We start from the raw sequence: 19,301 nt of genomic DNA on the forward strand, positions 1-19,301 counted from the left end.
ATCAAGTGATGCATCCTGGTCAATTCATGATTTGCTTTCTTGTTTTTCAGAATTTTGATTCTGACATTAGCAGTGTGGGAATAGATGGCTGCTGGCAGGCAGACAGCCAAAGGCTTCTCAATGAGGTGATGGTGGAGCACTTCTTTCGACAAGGAATGCTGGATGTAGCCGAGGAGCTCTGCCAGGTAACAGTGTGCCACCTGCGAGAGGATGAAACAGAAACAAGGGAAGTCCTTGCAGTTTTTAAGTCTTCTAAGCCATAGGCAGATTTTTATGTTTTAATCATCTGGGCTGACTTCAGTTTACTAGGAAGTTTTTGTTTTTTTTTTTAAGTTGGTGAAAATTATAGTCCTAGAACTTGTTATTCAAATTATTTCCTTATTCCTGCCCCAGAATGTTGGTCCCAGGTCATCAATCAAGGGTCAGAAGTGATGCTACTTTTTCAAACATCTCCTCTTTTGTTTTTTTGTTTTTTTGGAGTAAGCCAGGGCAGTTTATTTATTTTTTTAATTAATTTTTTTATTGGAGTGTAGTTGATTTACAATGTTGTGATAGTTTCTGCTGCACAGCAAAGTGAATCAGCCATACATACACATATACACACTTTCTTCTAGACTCCGTTCCCATATAGGTCCTTACAGAGCACTGAATAGAGTTCCCTGTGCTATACAGTAGGTTCTTATTAGTTATCTTCTATATACAGTAGTATGTATAAAACATCTCTTTTAAGAGGGAAGGTTAGTATAGCAGAGAAGAAAAGGACAAAGAGGTTTATATTTGCTTTTCTCATCTAGCCCAGCTTAAAGAACTTTGTTTATCAAATGAATTTCAAGCTAAAATTTACTTCAGGTGAGCAACATTTGTCTTTTATTCCTATTAGACATGAACTTAGGGGTCTCAGAACAGTTTACCAATACCACATAGTCATAATATTAGCAGCTGCCCTGTATTGAGTATTTACCACCCGCCAAGCCCTGCCTTTAACCTCACTGCAACCCTGTGAGGAAGAAATGACTGCTTCCATTCTACAGATGTGGAATCTGAGGTCTGGAGAAGTAACCAGCCCAAGGCCATACAGATTCTTAGTGGAGGAACTTGGATTCAGTTCCAACTCGTGTGTCTTCAGACTCTGTTCTGTGGCTTACATTCTGTGCTGTTGTATTTTCCATTTAGAAAAACGAAGGACCATAAGGATTAAATAATTTAAAGCCAGTCTGTAAACCAGACCTCTAATGTAAGCCTTTTCTGTTAAACACTTCAGATAAGCAATAACTCAAGTCTTTCTCTGTATGTTATGGGATTTTGTGTGTGTGTCCATATAAATTTCCTAAAATAAATTGTGTCATTTAGGATTAAGTTTTGTTTACGAGTAACAGAGACCCAAAATACCAATGGCTTAAACAAGAATGAAGTTTACTTCTCTTACACAGAAATAGGAGGTAGTAAGCCGTCCACTGCATATGTGGTAGCCATGTGCCGTGAAGCTCTTAGGGACCTTGGCTGCTTGCAGCTCTGCTGTTTCTAAGGTGTCCCTTGTCCACATGGTCCAGGATAGCCCGAACCCCAGCTAGACATTTTGTATTACAGGAAGGGACAAAGAGTATATACTTATGTTTCATTGGCTAGAACTTACATTTTGCAAAGCCATGCCCAGCTTTATTCCATATGGTTATGTGCCCAGCTCAGTCATCAGTCTCTGCCAGAGAAATGCATGGTAAAAAGAAATTATCTTTAGTGATTTGCCTCACATTTTGTAATGTAGAATATGCTTTTACCATATCTCTTTATTCTGATTACTGCTAATGAAAGTTCTTTCAATTTTTTCAGGAATCTGGTCTTTCTGTAGACCCAAGCCAGAAAGAACCATTTGTGGAGTTAAACCGAATATTAGAAGCGTTAAAAGTCCGAGTTCTGAGACCTGCTCTGGAGTGAGTTACTGAGTTTGTTTTCTTTTGAGTACTTTGAGAGAACTCTATAAGAAAATGGAATCAGAAAACACATTAGAGATTTTGAGATTATATATATATCTCACCTGGGGTAGACTTCAGAGGCATCAGGGGAGAATTATTTTATTTCTTTTAGCGATGTGAGTTTGGGGGATATGCAATATGAGAAAATGTTTAGGGCTCATTTCACTTATCAGTTGGTCTGAATTCCCATGAGAGAAGAGGGTTTCCTCTAGCTAGGCTACACCACCGCTTTAGACTAGCTTTATAACTGAAGGACTGTTGTTCAGATGGTCTGAGTTTGATATTTGAACTTCCATAATGTTCTGGGTTCGGTGCTAGCATTCTAAAAAAAAAAAAAAAAAGCAATTTAATTGGTTATTGGAACCAAGTGGTATACGTAAAGAGAACAAATATTGTTATGGAGTTTTACTCTAATTACCGTCATAAAATAATTCACTGTGAACTTGTCATTGATATGAATTATATGAAATTACTGGGTTAGCTCTGATAAGTATTATCCTAGTACAGAATCAGCAGAGTTTTTCATAAAGGGCCGGGTAGTAAATATTTTAGGCTTAGCAGGCCACATAAGGTCTCTGTTGCATATTTTTCTTTATTTTATTTTACAGCCCTTTAACAATGTAAAAAAACCGTCTTGACCATCTGGCATACAAAACAGGCAGCAAGTCCTATTTGGCCCGTGGCCATAGTTTGCTGACCCCTGTCCTAGAATTTTTTAATGTGAGAATTATCAGGTTATTTGTTTTAAAAAGGAAGAAAGGGAAGGAGGAAGGAAGGAAAGTTATAAAATAAAAGGAAGAAACTGGGTGTTAGAAGCAGTGATATGATTTTGAGGTCATAGCCTTAGAATCCTGGGATTTTAAAACTGGAAGTATTTGGTATCGTTGTTATCAGGGAAAAAAATAGTTGGGAAGATCCTTCATGAGTTTTAAAAAATACACTTTCTTTTCCTTCTACTAACCCATTTAATTCTTCATAGGTTAGTTTTCCGTTTCGCATCATTTCTCAGTTCTTAGAAAATTTTGCAGAGTTCTAAAACCAGCCTAGGTGAACAGGCAGAGGTAGAGTCCTGTGTAAATTTATAAATATCAAATTTCTGTATAAATTATAAATATGAGGTAGCTCATTTATTTTCGTTGCTGCATGCGGGCTTTCTCTATTTGCGGCGAGCAGGGGCTACTCTTCGTTGTGGTGCGGTGGCTTCTCGTTGCGGAGCATGGCTTCAGTAGCTGCAGCACGTGGGCTCTAGGGCACACAGGCTTCAGTAGTTATGGCATGCGGGCTCAGTAGTTGTGGCTCACAGGCTCTAGAGTGCAGGCTCAGTAGTTGTGGCACACGGGCTTCGTTGCTGTGCGGCATGTGGGATCTTCCTGGACCAGGGATCGAACCCGTGTGCCCTGCATTGGCAGGCGGATTCTTAACCACTGCGCCACCAGGGAAGTCCCTCATTTATTTTAATTCTTTAAAGATGTAAACGTCACTTAAGCAGCACCAGTGTGTACTATGCATATTACCTTTATAGTTTGATTTTTTTTTTTTAGCAGATTTTATTGTGACATCCCTGTGAGATTAAATTTAATCAAGTGCCTGTAATAACACCTCTTAAACAAAATATGGCAGCCACTCTTCTGCCTCCTTTTATGTTCCACCTAAATGATTAAACAATTATAAAGGAGAGTGAGGGAGCCTAAATATAAAAATGTAATGGGTTTCCCAGTTGTCTTATAGTGATTTAGAAATAATATATGAGTTGTTATTTGAGGTAATAGTCGTTTATCCATTAATTTCTCAGGTTTGTCATCAAACTTTTATTGAGTGCTTATTATGTACCAGAGACTGTGCTGAGTATTTGGACTGCCTTAGCCCTCAAAATTCTCAAGGCTTGTTCCTTTTGGAATAAAGAAAATTCATAAGACCCTTTTACCTTTGGGCTTTTTCTGTAAGATCTAAGTTTCTGACTGATAACTATGGCATATATAACTATGGCATACATATCAATGATTTCTGTAAATGTTTTCTGTTATTTGTAGCCTCAAGCAGTGCCTCTCAGGCAAAGGGAGGACTCATCCAATCCACTTGGCACTAACAGTGGAAACTACAGTAGTCCCTCGGTATCCATGGGAGATTGGTTCTAGGGACCCCTGTGGATACCAAAATTCATGGATGCTCAAGTCCGTTATGTAAAACGGCCTGGTATCCTTGGCCCTCCGTATCCACGGCTGCGGAACCTGCGGAGGCCCTCCGCATCTGCACGTTCCGCAACCGTGGATTCGGAGGGCCAACTGTACGGTAGAAGTTTTCCCGTTTCGCTTTTCTGGGAGTATTGCCATGTTAACTATCTGCATATGGGGATGTAGTCATAATTACAGTTGTCTCTTTTGGAGTGCTTATCACATGCCTAGCATTGTTCTAAGCATTTTGTTTGCATTAGCTTATTCAGTCCTCATAAATAACCCCATGAAGTAAGTACTGGGTTTACAGAGGAGGAATTGAGCCTGGAAGTTGCTCCATGAAAAAAAGGATATGGAGTCAAACGGTCAGTCGAGGAAAGCGTCACATGATATTCCCTAATATTTATTCTCCTCTAAGAGAGTCACTTTAGAAGTAAGGGAGAAAGAGAAAAACAAACACCGTATTAATATCGCTTACATGTGGACTCTAGAAACATGATACAGATGAACTTAGTTGCAAAGCAGAAATAGGGACACAGATGTAGAGAACAAACGTATGGACACCAAGGGGAGAAGGGGGAGGTGGGATGAATCGGGAGATTGGGATGGACATAGATACACCATTGATAACTATGTGTAAAACAGGTAACTGATGAGAACCTGCTGCGTAGCACAGGGAACTCTACTCAGTGCTCTGTGGTGACCTAAGTGGGAAGGAAATCCAAAAGAGAGGGGATGCATTTATACATATAGCTGATTCACTTTGCTGTACAGTAGATACTAACACAACCTTGTAAAGCAACTGTACTCCAATAAAAGTTAATTAAAAGAAATGAGAGACTCACTTTAGCATATTAAGGGGCCATCAAACAGTCCTACGGTAAAGAAACTCATTTAACTTTGTAAAACCCAGTGTTTCCCATGCGTATTTAACCGAAGACTCCCTGTCTCCTAACACCTATTAAAACTCACAAAATTGGTGATCTGTAGAACATAAGTTTGGAAAATGTTATTTTAACAGAAATCTCCATTACAGAAACTCAGACTTCTCCCAATTCTTGCCTATTATTGGTGGATGCAAAGCAAATACTTACTCAACATATTTTATCGGCAAGTTATGGAAAATTCACTGTACTCAACTTGTACCAAAAATTAAAAAATGTGGGACATGAGTTTCGGGGATTTTGGTTCAGATACACGGTGGGAAATCTTTCATATTTCATGTGTGGCATCTTCTCTTTGTACCTGCTGAGAGGTACAGGAACCACCGTGGAACCACCCGAGAGAGGAAGAAAAAGGTGAAAGCCTGCAGCAGTTCTCGAGGCAGCCTAGGCAGTTGAGGCAGAGGCCAACCAAAAAGATTAATATGGATAGAGGTCACGGAAAGACTAGATGAGGAGGAAGTCTGGTGAGCATTACCTATTAATTGCAACCAATAAAAGGCAGTGGAAAAGAAGGCAATAAGGAATGGTGACATGGCAGAGAGAAGCGGCAGAAGAACAGCTAATTATATATACAGATCTAGGCAGGACCCTGCCTACTCTTTTGTTCCTGCCCCTATATTTCTGAGTTTGTGTACAGATTTTTCTCCTCATCCACATCGCTTTGTCTGTTTTTTGAGTTCCTCTTGGCACCTAGCATAGTGCTTATTTCGTAGCAGGCACTCAATAAAAGATGGAATAATTTGAAGGAGAACTTTGAACAAACATGACCTCCTCCTTCATGTGGCAGATAGAAGCAAAGCCAAAAATAACTAGTGTCAACAAAAGAATAACAGTAACTTAATTTGAGGAGATGGAGAAAATTAGAAAAATAGAAACTGTCTGTAACTCTGTGCCAGTTACTGACATTTTGAAAGTGCTGTCTCTAGGGGAAGCTGGTTGGTTGCCTTCGTAAAGGTGTTTCAAAGAGTAATCCTGCCTTGGTGGATTTGCCGCAGTCTAGAATCTGACTCTCAACCTTGCAGACTTGGGAACCTGTTGTTCTTCAGTACCCAGAGCAGGCCCAGGGGCCTCATAGCCCTTGTTTAGAGGAATTTGCAGTTCTGTTTGCAAAGTCTCAGTAGAATGCCATTAAGAGAACAGAAGCTAACTGAATGATTATAAGAAAGAGAGATGTTACAGAATTTTTCACAGAAGAAGAGAGAAAAACTATTTCATTAGTCTAGATCACTGCAGAGTTTTCGATTAGACAGGCCATGAACAGTATCAGGCAAGCTGTTGAAGTATGAGAGGACTCCATCTCTAAGCCTAGCGATTAGGTGAGGCTAGAAATAAAGACCACAGAGGAATCTGAGGTGAGCTTGCCATTGTGGTTTCTTGGTGGTGTGTGTGTGAACGGTGGGTCTGAGGAGAAGAAAATGGTTGCTGGACTTAGAGAAATTGTGGTATCAGTGCATAAAACACAGTTCATAAGCAGAGAAGGGTTTTAGAAAGTGAAAATGAAGGAAGCAGGTAGATTAACCAAGATGGCGGAGTAGAAGGACGTGCTCTCACTCCCTCTTGCGAGAGCACCAGAATCACAACTGGCTGCTGGACAATCATCGACAGGAAGACACTGGAACTCACCAAGGAGGATACCCCACGTCCAAGGACAGAGGAGAAGCCACAGTGAGACGGTAGGAGGGGCGCAATCAGAGTACAATCAAATCCCATAACTGCTGGGTGGGTGACTCACAGACTGGCGAACACTTATACCACAGAAGTCCACCCACCGGAGTGAAGCTTCTGAGCCCCACGTCAGGCTTCCCAGCCTGGGGGTCCGGCAACGGGAGGAGGAATTCCTAGAGAATCAGACTTTGAAGCCTAGTGGGAATTGATTGCAGGACTTTGACAGGACTGGGGGAAACAGAGACCCCACTCTCGGAGGGCACACACAAAGTAGTGTGCGCATCGGGACCCAGGGGAAGGAGCAGTGACCCTGGGGGAGACTGAACCAGACCTACCTGCTGGTGTTGGGGGGTCTCCTGCAGAGGCGGGAGGTGGCTCTGTTTCACCGTGGGGACAAGGACACTGGCAGCGGAGGTTCTGGGAAGTGCTCCTTGGCGTGAGCCCTCCCAGAGTCTGCCATTAACCCCATCAAAGAGCCCAGGTAGGCTCCAGTGTTGAGTTGCCTCAGGCAAAACAACTAACAGGGAGGGAACCCAGCCCCACCCATCAACAGTCAAGTGGATTAAAGTGGATTAGAGCTCTGTCCGCCACAGCAACAGTCAGCTCTACCCACCACCAGAGCCTCCCATCAAGCCTCTTAGATAATAGCCTCAACCACCAGAGGACAGACAGCAGAAGCAAGAAAAACTACAATCCTGCAGCCTGTGGACTAAAACCCACAGTTACAGAAAGATAGACAAGATGAAAAGGCAGAGGGCTATATATCAGATGAAGGAACAAGAAAAAACCCCAGAAAAACAACTTAAATGAAGTGGAGATAGGCAACCTTCCAGAAAAAGAATTCAGAATAATGATAGTGAAGATGATCCAGGACCTCGGAATAAGAATGGAGGCAAAGATCGAGAAGATGCAAGAAGTGATTAACAAAGACCTAGAAGAATTAAAGAACAAACAAACAGAGATGACCAATACAATAACTGAAATGAAAACTACACTAGAAGGAATCAATAGCAGAATAACTGAGGCAGAAGAACGGATAAGTGACCCGGAAGACAGAATGGTGGAATTCACTGCTGCGGAACAGACTAAAGAAAAAAGAATGAAAAGAAATGAAGACAGCCTAAGAGACCTCTGGGACAACATTAAACGCAACAACATTCGCATTATAGGGGTCCCAGAAGGAGAAGAGAGAGAGAAAGGGCCAGAGAAAATATTTGAAGAGATTATAGTCGAAAACTTCCCTAACATGGGAAAGGAAATAGCCACCCAAGTCCAGGAAGCGCAGAGAGTCCCATACAGGATAAACCCAAGGAGAAACACGCCGAGACACATAGTAATCAAAATGGCAAAAATTAAAGACAAAGAAAAATTATTGAAAGCAGCAAGGGAAAAACGACAAATAACATACAAGGGAACTCCCATAAGGTTAACAGCTGATTTCTCAGCAGAAACTCTGCAAGCCAGAAGGGAGTGGCATGATATACTTAAAGTGATGAAAGGGAAGAACCTACAACCAAGATTACTCTACCCGGCAAGGATCTCATTCAGATTGGATGGAGAAATCAAAAGCTTTACAGACAAGCAAAAGCTAAGAGAATGCAGCACCACCAAACCAGCTCTACAACAAATGCTAAAGGAACTTCTCTAAGTGGGAAACACAAGAGAAGAAAAGGACCTACAAAAACAAACCCAAAACAATTAAGAAAATGGTCATAGGAACATACATATCGATAATTACCTTAAACGTGAATGGATTAAATGCTCCAACCAAAAGACACAGGCTTGCTGAATGGATACAAAAACAAGACCTATCTATATGCTGTCTACAAGAGACCCACTTTAGACCTAGGGACACATACAGACTGAAAGTGAGGGGATGGAAAAAGATATTCCATGCAAATGGAAATCAAAAGAAAGCTGGAGTAGCTATACTCATATCAGATAAAGTAGACTTTAAAATCAAGAATGTTAAAAGAGACAAGGAGGGACACTACATAATGATCAAGGGATATGTCCAAGAAGAAGATATAACAATTATAAATATATAAGCACCCAACATAGGAGCACCTCAATACATAAGGCAACTGCTAAGAGCCATAAAAGAGGAAATTGACAGTAACACAATCATAGTGGGGGACTTTAACACCTCACTTACACCAATGGACAGATCATCCAAAATGAAAATAAATAAGGAAACAGAAGCTTTAAATGACACAATAGACCAGATAGATTTAATTGATATTTATAGGACATTCCATCCAAAAACAGCAGATTACACGTTCTTCTCAAGTGCGCACGGAACATTCTCCAGGATAGATCACATCTTGGGTCACAAATCAAGCCTCAGTAAATTTAAGAAAATTGAAATCATATCAAGCATCTTTTCTGACCACAATGCTATGAGATTAGAAATGAATTACAGGGAAAAAAAACGTAAAAAAGACAAACACATGGAGACTAAACAATACGTTACTAAATAACCAAGAGATCACTGAAGAAATCAAAGAGGAAATAAAAAAATACCTAGAGACAAATGACAATGAAAACACGACAACCCAAAACCTATGGGATGCAGCAAAAGCAGTTCTAAGAGGGAAGTTTATAGCTATACAAGCCTACCTAAAGAAACAAGAAAAATCTCAAGTAAACAATCTAACCTTACACCTAAAGAAACTAGAGAAAGAAGAACAAACAAAACCCAAAGTTAGCAGAAGGAAAGAAATCATAAAGATCAGAGCAGAAATAAATGAAATACAAACAAAGAAAACAATAGCAAAGATCAATGAAACTAAAAGCTGGTTCTTTGAGAAGATAAACAAAATCGATAAGCCATTAGCCAGACTCATCAAGAAAAAGAGGGAGAGGACTCAAATCAATAAAATCAGAAATGAAAAAGGAGAAGTTACAACAGACACTGCAGAAATACAAAGCATCCTAAGAGACTACTGCAAGCAACTTTATGCCGATAAAATGGACAACCTGGAAGAAAGGGACAAATTCTTAGAAAGGTATAACCTTCCAAGACTGACCCAGGAAGAAACAGAAAATTTCAACAGACCAATCACAAGCAATGAAATTGAAACTGTGATTAAAAATCTTCCAACAAACAAAAGTCCAGGACCAGATGGCTTCACAGGTGAATTCTATCAAACATTTAGAGAAGAGCTAACACCTATCCTTCTCAAACTCTTCCAAAAAATTGCAGAGGAAGGAACACTGCCAAACTCATTCTGTGAGGCCACCATCACCCTGATACCAAAACCGGACAAAGACACTACAAAGAAAGAAAATTACAGACCGATATCACTGATGAATATAGATGCAAAAATCCTCAAGAAAATACTGGCAAACAGAATCCAACAACACGTTAAAAGGATCATACACCACGATCAAGTGGGATTTATCCCAGGGATGCAAGGATTCTTCAATATACGCAAATCAATCAGTGTGATACACCATATTAACAAATTGAAGAAGAAAAACCATGTGGTCATCTCAATAGATGCAGAAAAAGCTTTTGACAAAATTCAACACCCATTTATGATAAAAACTCTCCAGAAAGTGGGCATAGAGGGAACCTACCTCAACATAATAAAGGCCATATATGACAAACCCACAGCAAACATCATTCTCAAGGGTGAAAAACTGAAAGCATTTCCTCTAAGATCAGGAACGAGACAAGGATGTCCACTCTCACCACTATTATTCAACATAGTTCTGGAAGTCTTAGCCACAGCAATCAGAGAAGAAAAAGAAATAAAAGGAATACAAATTGGAAAAGAAGAAGTAAAACTGTCACTGTTTGCGGATGACATGATATTATACATAGAGAATCCTAAAACTGCCACCAGAAAACTGCTAGAGCTAATTAATGAATATGGTAAAGTTGCAGGATACAAAATTAATGCACAGAAATCTCTTGCATTCCTATACACTAATGATGAAAAATCTGAAAGAGAAATTATGGAAACACTCCCATTTACCATTGCAACAAAAAGAATAAAATACCTAGGAATAAACCTACCTAGGGAGACAAAAGACCTGTATGCAGAAAACTTATAAGACACCGATGAAAGAAATTAAAGATGATACCAACAGATGGAGAGATATACCATGTTCTTGGATTGGAAGAATCAACATTGTGAAAATGACTATACTACCCAAAGCAATCTACAGATTCAATGCAATCCCTATCAAATTACCAATGGCATTTTTTACAGAACTAGAAGAAATCATCTTAAAATTTGTATGGAGACACAAAAGACCCCGAATAGCCAAAGCAGTCTTGAGGGAAAAAAACGGAGCTGGAGGAATCAGACTCCCTGACTTCAGACTATACTACAAAGCTACGGTAATCAAGACAATATGGTACTGGCACAAAAACAGAAACATAGATCAATGGAACAAGATAGAAAGCCCAGAGATAAACCCACGCACCTATGGTCAACTAATCTATGACAAAGGAGGCAAAGATATACAATGGAGAAAAGACAGTCTCTTCAATAAGTGGTGCTGGGAAAACTGGACAGCTACATGTAAAAGAATGAAATTAGAATACTCCCTAACACCATACACAAAAATAAACTCAAAATGGATTCGAGACCTAAATGTAAGACTGGACACTATCAAACTCTTAGAGGAAAACATAGGAAGAACACTCTTTGACATAAATCACAGCAAGATCTTTTTTGATCCACCTCCTAGAGTAATGGAAATAAAAACAAAAATAAACAAATGGGACCTAATGAAACTTCAAAGCTTTTGCACAGCAAAGGAAATTATAAACAAGACGAAAAGGCAACCCTCAGAATGGGAGAAAATATTTGCAAACGAATCAACGGGCAAAGGATTAATCTCCAAAATATATAAACAGCTCATTCAGCTCAATATTAAAGAAACAACACCCCAATCCAAAAATGGGCAGAAGACCTAAATAGACATTTCTCCAAAGAAGACATACAGACGGCCACGAAGCACATGAAAAGATGCTCAACATCACTAATTATTAGAGAAATGCAAATCAAAACTACAATGAGGTATCACCTCACACCAGTTAGAATGGGCATCATCAGAAAATCTACAAACAACAAATGCTGGAGAGGGTGTGGAGAAAAGGGAACCCTCTTGCCCTGTTGGTGGGAATGTAAATTGATACAGCCACTATGGAGAACAATATGGAGGTTCCTTAAAAAACTAAACATAGAATTACCATATGACCCAGCAATCCCACTACTGGGCATATACCCAGAGAAAACCGTAATTCAAAAAGACACATGCACCCGAATGTTCATTGCAGCACTATTTACAATAGCCAGGTCATGGAAGCAACCTAAATGCCCATCAACAGACGAATGGATAAAGAAGAAGTGGTACATATATACAATGGAATATTACTCAGCCATAAAAAGGAACGAAATTGAGTCATTTGTTGAGACGTGGATGGATCTCGAGACTGTCATACAGAGTGAAGTAAGTCAGAAAGAGAAAAACAGATATCGTATATTAACGCATGTATGTGGAACCTAGAAAAATGGTACAGATGAGCCAGTTTGCAGGGCAGAGGTTGAGACACAGATGTAGAGAACGGACATATGGACACCAAGGGGGGAAAACTGCGGTGGGGTGGGTATGGTGTTGTGCTGAATTGGGGGATTGGGATTGACATGTATACACTGATGTGTATAAAATTGATGCCTAATAAGAACCTGCAGTATAAAAAAACAAACAAACAAAACAACTAATACTAAACTTTCATTGGGTTATTTGTATGGAAGTATGTTAATATAAATGTTTCAGACATTACATGAAATTTCTAAAAATCTTATATGTTCTGGTATAATGTTATAAGTCATAATCCTAGTTATTACCTTAAAATGTATATCTCAGAAATAACTAATTTTCTTGTCAACTGCATTATTATGAACTTTCATCAAATTTTTAACTGTGGTCACTTTTAAGTCTTTTGTCATTTACAGACAGTTCTGTGTGTACTCTGATGCTTTTGCAAATATGTTCCTATAAAAGGGTTTCATCTTTAAGAAATTCATGGAAAAGACTGACAAGTACAGGTTTCTGGTAACTGACTGTACTGCTGAACTGAATGAATAAGCATTTTCAGAACTCTAATGAAAAACCGATGAACTCATAAAAGTGCTAACAAAAGATCAAGATGAAAAAAAAAATTTAATTACATGGGACTGAGTGAACTGATGAGGATGAGTATAATTTTTGTGACTTTCTGTCTGAATTTAAAAAAAAAAAAAAATCCAACAAGGACTCAGAGGCAAAGAATATACAAATCAATTTTCACTGCAAAGTAAAGGAGCTGTTACAGTGGAGGATTACTGGACTGAATGTCAATATTATGACATAGTATGAGTGTGTTTCATGTTTGGTAATTGCAATCATTGTTGCTTTTGTTGTGGTCATCCATGTACAATGCTTGGTGTCAGTCTATTTATCTCTTGTAAAAATAAAATACAGTGTGTGTGTGTGACAAAAAAAAAAAAAGAAAAAAGAAAATGAAGGAAGCAAGCCAAGGTGCCTGGTCATAGAGCCTTGGCTGCCACTGGCAAAGAGGGTGACCCGGATTACGCTGTTTCTGGTGTCTGTTTTCTCGTTGTTAGTTTTGTCTTCCTGTAGGCAGGCAGTCTTGCTGATTCAGGCATTTTTAATAGCTACAGAGAACCGCAGAATACTCTGATAGATGTGCTATTGGAGAAGAGGAATCAAGGTTTGAACAAGTTGGGTTCCCCCTCCCCAGTCTGAGGGGGTTCTGTTTTGTTTTGTTTCTTGCTTTGTAGACAAGTGGATTCAGTTTTTGGTGCCGATTGTAGTTTTGTGCTTTTGCAGTCTCGTGTGCTTTGTTGGTTTGGGATTTGTTGTTATCAGGTTAATTAAGGCTGTTCTGCCCCTTATTCCTGCTCAGTGAATCAAACAGTCCAATATTCAGTGTGAACTTCTAGCGAAGACAACTTCAAAAAATTCTGAAGGGGATTAACTGGTACATGCTGATTCCCACAGAGTTGGTTCTATAAAAATCAAAGCAGCACTGAGTATTACATGGAAATGCCCAAGTAACTCTTGTAAATGTAATTTTATTACTAATGACTTCGGAGAACGTTAGGCCTATCCCCTCAGTAAACACATGTTAAGTAGCTTATTATTGTCTGTTTGTGCCAGTCTCCGGGCTCTGTGCTTCTACGAGCCCCCTCATTTAATGCCCATAACCCTCTGAGTTGCCCCTGCTTTACAGTAAGGAAACAGACTTGAGAGCATTAAGTAACAGACTGCCCCGATTCACACCACAGAGCCAGGGTTTAAAGGTCCATGCATGTTTGGCTCTATTAACCTGTGCCCTCTATCACTGTATCCCATGCAGAGTAGAAGGGGTGCCAAGCTGAGCAAGGCAGAGCCCCTGCTTTAAGAGACCAGAAACTGTCCTACCAAGTAGACTGTGTGTGAAGAGCTGAGACAGGTTCAAGTAAAGAACCTCTTGAGTTCTGTGGATGGAGAGATGAGTGGGGAACTTGTAGAAAATATGGTCACTGAGCCTGGGCCTTGGATTTTTCAATTCTGTTCTCAGCTACTCAATGTGTTTGATTGTACTTTTGTAAAAATATAACTAGCACCTACACTCGGAGATAGGACCATGGCTTCTAATTTCATAGAAGGAACAAGTCCTGTATCTGGACCAGCTTTCATTCACTTGGACACATCACTGTTGCTGGTGATGCATATTGCTGCATCAGGTTGTCTGAATCTGTTTGCATGTTTTTCTTGGCCTGCACCTCTCTCTGCCTCCGTTCTGTTCTCAAGAGGCCTCTTATTTTCCTCCTTTAATTCTTTATACCGCCTGACAGGTGCCTCTAATTCACCCTGTTGGCCAGCCACCGTGTTCTTCACCTTCCCTGTGCTGCCTCTCGGCATCAGGCTCTTGGTTTTCCAGCCTTCCCTCTTCTCAGAAAGAAGAGTGGAGGGGCAGAGATCTCGGTGATGCTAGGCCCAGTTCCCAAACTTCTTTCTCCGTTGTGTCACTCTGGGCTGTCTTTGCCTTTATAAAGTAACCTCCTGCCTCTGAGATCCTTATGTTTTTCCTCTCCTATTTCTTTTCTCTGTTGAAGCGATGGGCAGTTCTCTCTGCACAATTCCAGTATGCCCAAATTTCATTTACTACAGTTTAGTTAAATAACACCAATTCCCCAACAGCACAGTTCAGATTTCAGTCACCGTGAAGTATTGTGAGTAATTGCATAAAATAAAAACTTCTCTGCCAGCTCTTCAGTCCACAGATCACTACATAATAACACATGTGCCTCATGATCATGACCGGTCACCTCACTGCTTTTTCAGTCTGTTGGTGATTGGCCACAGTGCAATTCGTTTCACCCTCAGACAGCAAATGTGTGGTTGTATTGCTTCCTTGCCTCTGCCGATAAGCCCACATGACACATTACAGAAATGGATCATTGAAAGAGGGACTTGGTCAACAAAGATGAATTGCTAGAAGTGAAACTGAATGCATTGAGGAAGATTTGAAAATGCTGACAGCAAAGTGAAGCTAGGACCAGACCTAGGCCTACATGAAGCTAATGGTACACTGCATATTGATAAGTCCCATGAATGTAAAAACTAAGGTTAAAGTCGCTTCAACACCTTTTAATTTAAATCGCACTGGGAACAGAAAGCTGCTTGTGGTTTAAATGATGGAGCATTTACTTCTACTTTGTTTGTAAAAACAAACAAAACAAACCAAAACACCTCCCATCAGTTTGGCTAACATTCAGGCCAAAGTGCTTAAGTTATTAGTTGCCTCACTGAAAGAAAACAGTTATAAAAGGAGATTGAGGAAGGACTTTACTGCCAGTAAAGGATGGTTTCATCATCTCAGAAATCATCATGAATAGACTTAACGTTAAACTGTCTAGGGAGGCTGCTAGCGTGGATAAGAAAGCTGCTGTGAAATTCGTACCCAGATTCCAAAGATTAGGGTAAGGCAGGTGTTAACGATGATTGTCGAGCGAGACAACCCCATCAAGAACTTACACAACTAGAGATGTAGGACCATGAAGTGATCATGAAGGAGATCAAAATAGATGAACTCTCATGTTAGGAGGCAACACAAGAGTGTTAAACCGATACTTACCTGGCTGGGTAACTGTGGCCCAGGAATTAGGGTCAAGAAAATACAAACCTGAGGGCCCGGGTACAATCCTGGGGATGAGGGAGAGGCCCCATCAGCAAGGGTTTCACCCTAATGCTTAAGCGTGCTTACATGTTTGCGGGGCTAAAAATGGGGTATATCATCCTTAGCTTAGAAAATGACATTTTGCCAGAGAGGGAGAAACTTAGAAATGTTTATTCTAATCCCTTGCCTTGTGAGATTTAAGCTTAATATAATATTTAGAAGTTAAATGAAGATAATACAGTGTTGCAGAATAGAATGACAAGAAATATGACCCTTAAGAAACACGTGAAAACTTGTATTCTATGAATTTAGGTTTTGCATTCTCTCTACGCTCTCTCTGCAGCTCCTTTTTGTAATCGGTATCTACTTTTCTAAGAATCTTGTAGGGGGACAGCAATTAGCAATGCTAGTTTTTCCTGACTATTTTGTAGCCCTGTCTATAGCAAAATTTGAAAGTGTGTCAAAATAAATTCAAGTAGTAAATTAGGAATTACATTGTCTAAATGCCTCTCCAAGTTTAAAAGCGAGGTACATATATTTATAGCTTGAAAAGCTTGAATTTCTAATGCATAGCCTGAATTACTTTTAACACAGGTAATTTGCAGTTACCGTTAGCTCTTTGATGAAAAAAGAAAGTTAAGAAATTTTGTTTAGTTTTGCATTAGCTAAAAAAGTTAAGTATAAAAGTAAGTAATATATGTTCATTATAGAAAACTTGGAAAACTATCCTGTCTTAAAAATCACTGTCCTCTGGACTGCCGTTGGCTGCTGTTCATCCGTGTGTCCTCCTGGGTGTGTTTAGCCCCCTGGGGCTGCTCTCATAGTTGGTGCCCTATTCCGATGACTCATAGCCCACACTGCAGCAGTTGATGCTTGAATCCAGCTTTCCTAGAGTCATACCTGTTAAAAATTTTGGCGAGTAGAATTTATTTTTTTCCTATATATCACAGCTTCCCCCCCCCCTTAACATTGTATCATGAACATTTGCCTCTAAAAATAGAGTTTTTCCTCCTCTGTGAGTTGCCCACTTAAGGACTTTGCCCTTTTCTGTTGGTCTTCATCGTTCACTGAAATTTGTAGTTACTCTCTGTTAGTTCCCTTCTTTGACTCTTGCAAACGCTTGGATATATACCTCATTATCAGAAACTGAAAAAAAGAAAAGGCTCACTGCCTCTCTTTACCTGGTAGTAGGAAAACATACTCATGCTTTTATGAGTTAGAAGGGAGCAGGAAAAACTTTGGTAAGTGATCTGATTTAAATACGCTTGCTTGACATTTGTTCAATTTTGTTGGGCTTGCTTCCTTGGTTTACTGGTTAATGACCTGCCTAAAATATGAAAGGTTACTCTTTACCTTCTATGTAATCTGCCTAGATGACTGTTTTGCCAGAATAATGTCTGTACTCCATGTGGACTTTATTATATTCTTGATTATTCAATAAAAAACAGAAAAGGTTTCCTCTCAAAAAAAAAAAAAAAAAAAAAAATACGCTTGCTTGGACCTGGAAGTCAGGAATGTGCCTGACAGACTGGAGACGGGCAGATGCGCAGTGCTTCCGGTACTGACAGCTGGTGTTGGGCATTCATAAAAGAGAGCTGCTGGCGGTACCCAGTTGGTGTCACCAAGTCACCAGACTGCATTAACCTTAGTGCCACGTCAGGATCCAAGGCTTACTTAAATAAATGTAAGCAAATATTTCCAAGGTCCAAGTGATTAGTATTTTTAAAAATCACATTGATTTTGAGGTCAGAGAAGCTTCATGATTTGACTCTTAAGATGTGGATCTGTCAGCAAGTTGATGAGAATATGCATGTGCGTGTGCCGACCTTTTTGGGGAGGACAGGATCCAGTGAAAGTGCTGCTGCATGACATCTAATCCCAGTCAGCTGATTCATTATGAATAACTTGAAGCGTTTTGCTCCTGTAGTTTGTAGAGTAACTCAGTGTTTATATTCATACCCAGTAGTTCAGATTCTGAGGGTCCTTAGTGAATCGGGTTAGGTGGGGAATATCTGTCCAGCTAAAGATCAGATTAAAGAAGAACGATACCAACATCTTCTACGTGTTAATATGTTTAAAGAAATGAAGCAGTGCTTCTTACCGCTTGCTTGCAAATCTGATTTTAACAGCTGGCTGATAATGCTCTTCTGCTTTAGTGCTTACCTTTAACTGGTAGTCCCAGCTCAAGATGGGTTATTCCAACTGTCTGTACTCTAGAGGCTGGCGTCACTGTACTTTGGATCATTCAGAACTGCATGTTGTTCTTTCCCTCATTAGCACTGTTTGTACAAATCTTTTTGGCGCTGTGTGTTGACACTGTATGTTACTTATACAGCTTTATCTGCCTGATTAGACTGAAAGCATCTTGAGGGTAAATACTTATGATTACTGTTTTTAATCTCAAAGCAAGTATAGCACAAAAGCTTGCACCAGTGAAAGTTTAAACATAGATGTTCCCCCTTCAGAATCTTGTGTTTCATTTATAAACATGCCAGTTGAACAGGAAAAGAGTAGTGGATCTAGGCAGTCAGTAGTCAATCTCATGGCTAACACCTGCTTCAAAGTGTGGCCTTGTACAGTTCCAAATATGTCAGAGACAGTCTTGTCTTGGTGTTAAACCTTATTAAATATGTAATTGTCATCTAACTTAATATTTTTTCTTTCTTTCAGTGGCTGCAGAGCATCTTTAGGTGTAGTTTGTTTACTTTCTTTACGAAAGTCTCTGGGCCTAGGGATTGATGTTACCACTGACTTCCACAAGATGGCAGACTAAACCCATTATTTGGTGTTAGGTTTCAAACCATTTTTGACAGACATGCCTGTGCTCTTAATTACTGTTAAAAATCTTTTTTTGCTTTTTCTTTAGATGGGCAGTATCAAACCGAGAAATGCTCATAGCCCAGAACAGCTCCTTGGAATTTAAGCTACACAGACTCTATTTTATTAGCTTGTTAATGGGTGGAACTACAAATCAACGAGAGGCATTACAATATGCGAAAAATTTTCAGCCGTTTGCCCTAAATCATCAAAAAGGTGAGTCTAGAGTCAACTGTTTTTAATGGTTGGAACAGGACCATGGCCGCCACTGGAATTTACGTTTATCTTAACTAGATCTAATATACATTTGCTAATAAACTGAAACAATTGTAGATGATAAATCACTTACTAAAAAAAGCTTCTTGGCTGGCTCTAGAACAAAAGTAAAGCATTAAAGCCTCTTAATTGAAAAGTCAGAGAGAGACATTGCATTTTGGGGGATTCTACACTAACCTAAGAGGAGACAGAGAAAATGTAAAGTATGCACTTGCCCCCGGCATCCCCCACCTTACTGCTGTTACGGCCACGACAGAGTGTCTGAAGGTGC

General features: G+C 39.7%; 1 protein-coding gene across 1 annotated transcript in view; it reads left to right on the forward strand.

The window, feature by feature from the left end:
- Positions 1–19,301, forward strand: part of RMND5A (required for meiotic nuclear division 5 homolog A) — a 65,524-nt gene that overhangs the window by 34,538 nt on the left and 11,685 nt on the right. The window contains exons 3-5 of the mRNA XM_068564183.1: positions 51–185; positions 1,828–1,928; positions 18,804–18,970. Coding sequence (XP_068420284.1) covers positions 51–185; positions 1,828–1,928; positions 18,804–18,970 — 403 coding nt within the window. The remainder of the gene's footprint in view (positions 1–50; positions 186–1,827; positions 1,929–18,803; positions 18,971–19,301) is intronic.

This window comes from Eschrichtius robustus, chromosome 15, assembly GCF_028021215.1.
Source record: "Eschrichtius robustus isolate mEscRob2 chromosome 15, mEscRob2.pri, whole genome shotgun sequence".
Taxonomy (NCBI): Eukaryota; Metazoa; Chordata; class Mammalia; order Artiodactyla; family Eschrichtiidae; genus Eschrichtius; species Eschrichtius robustus.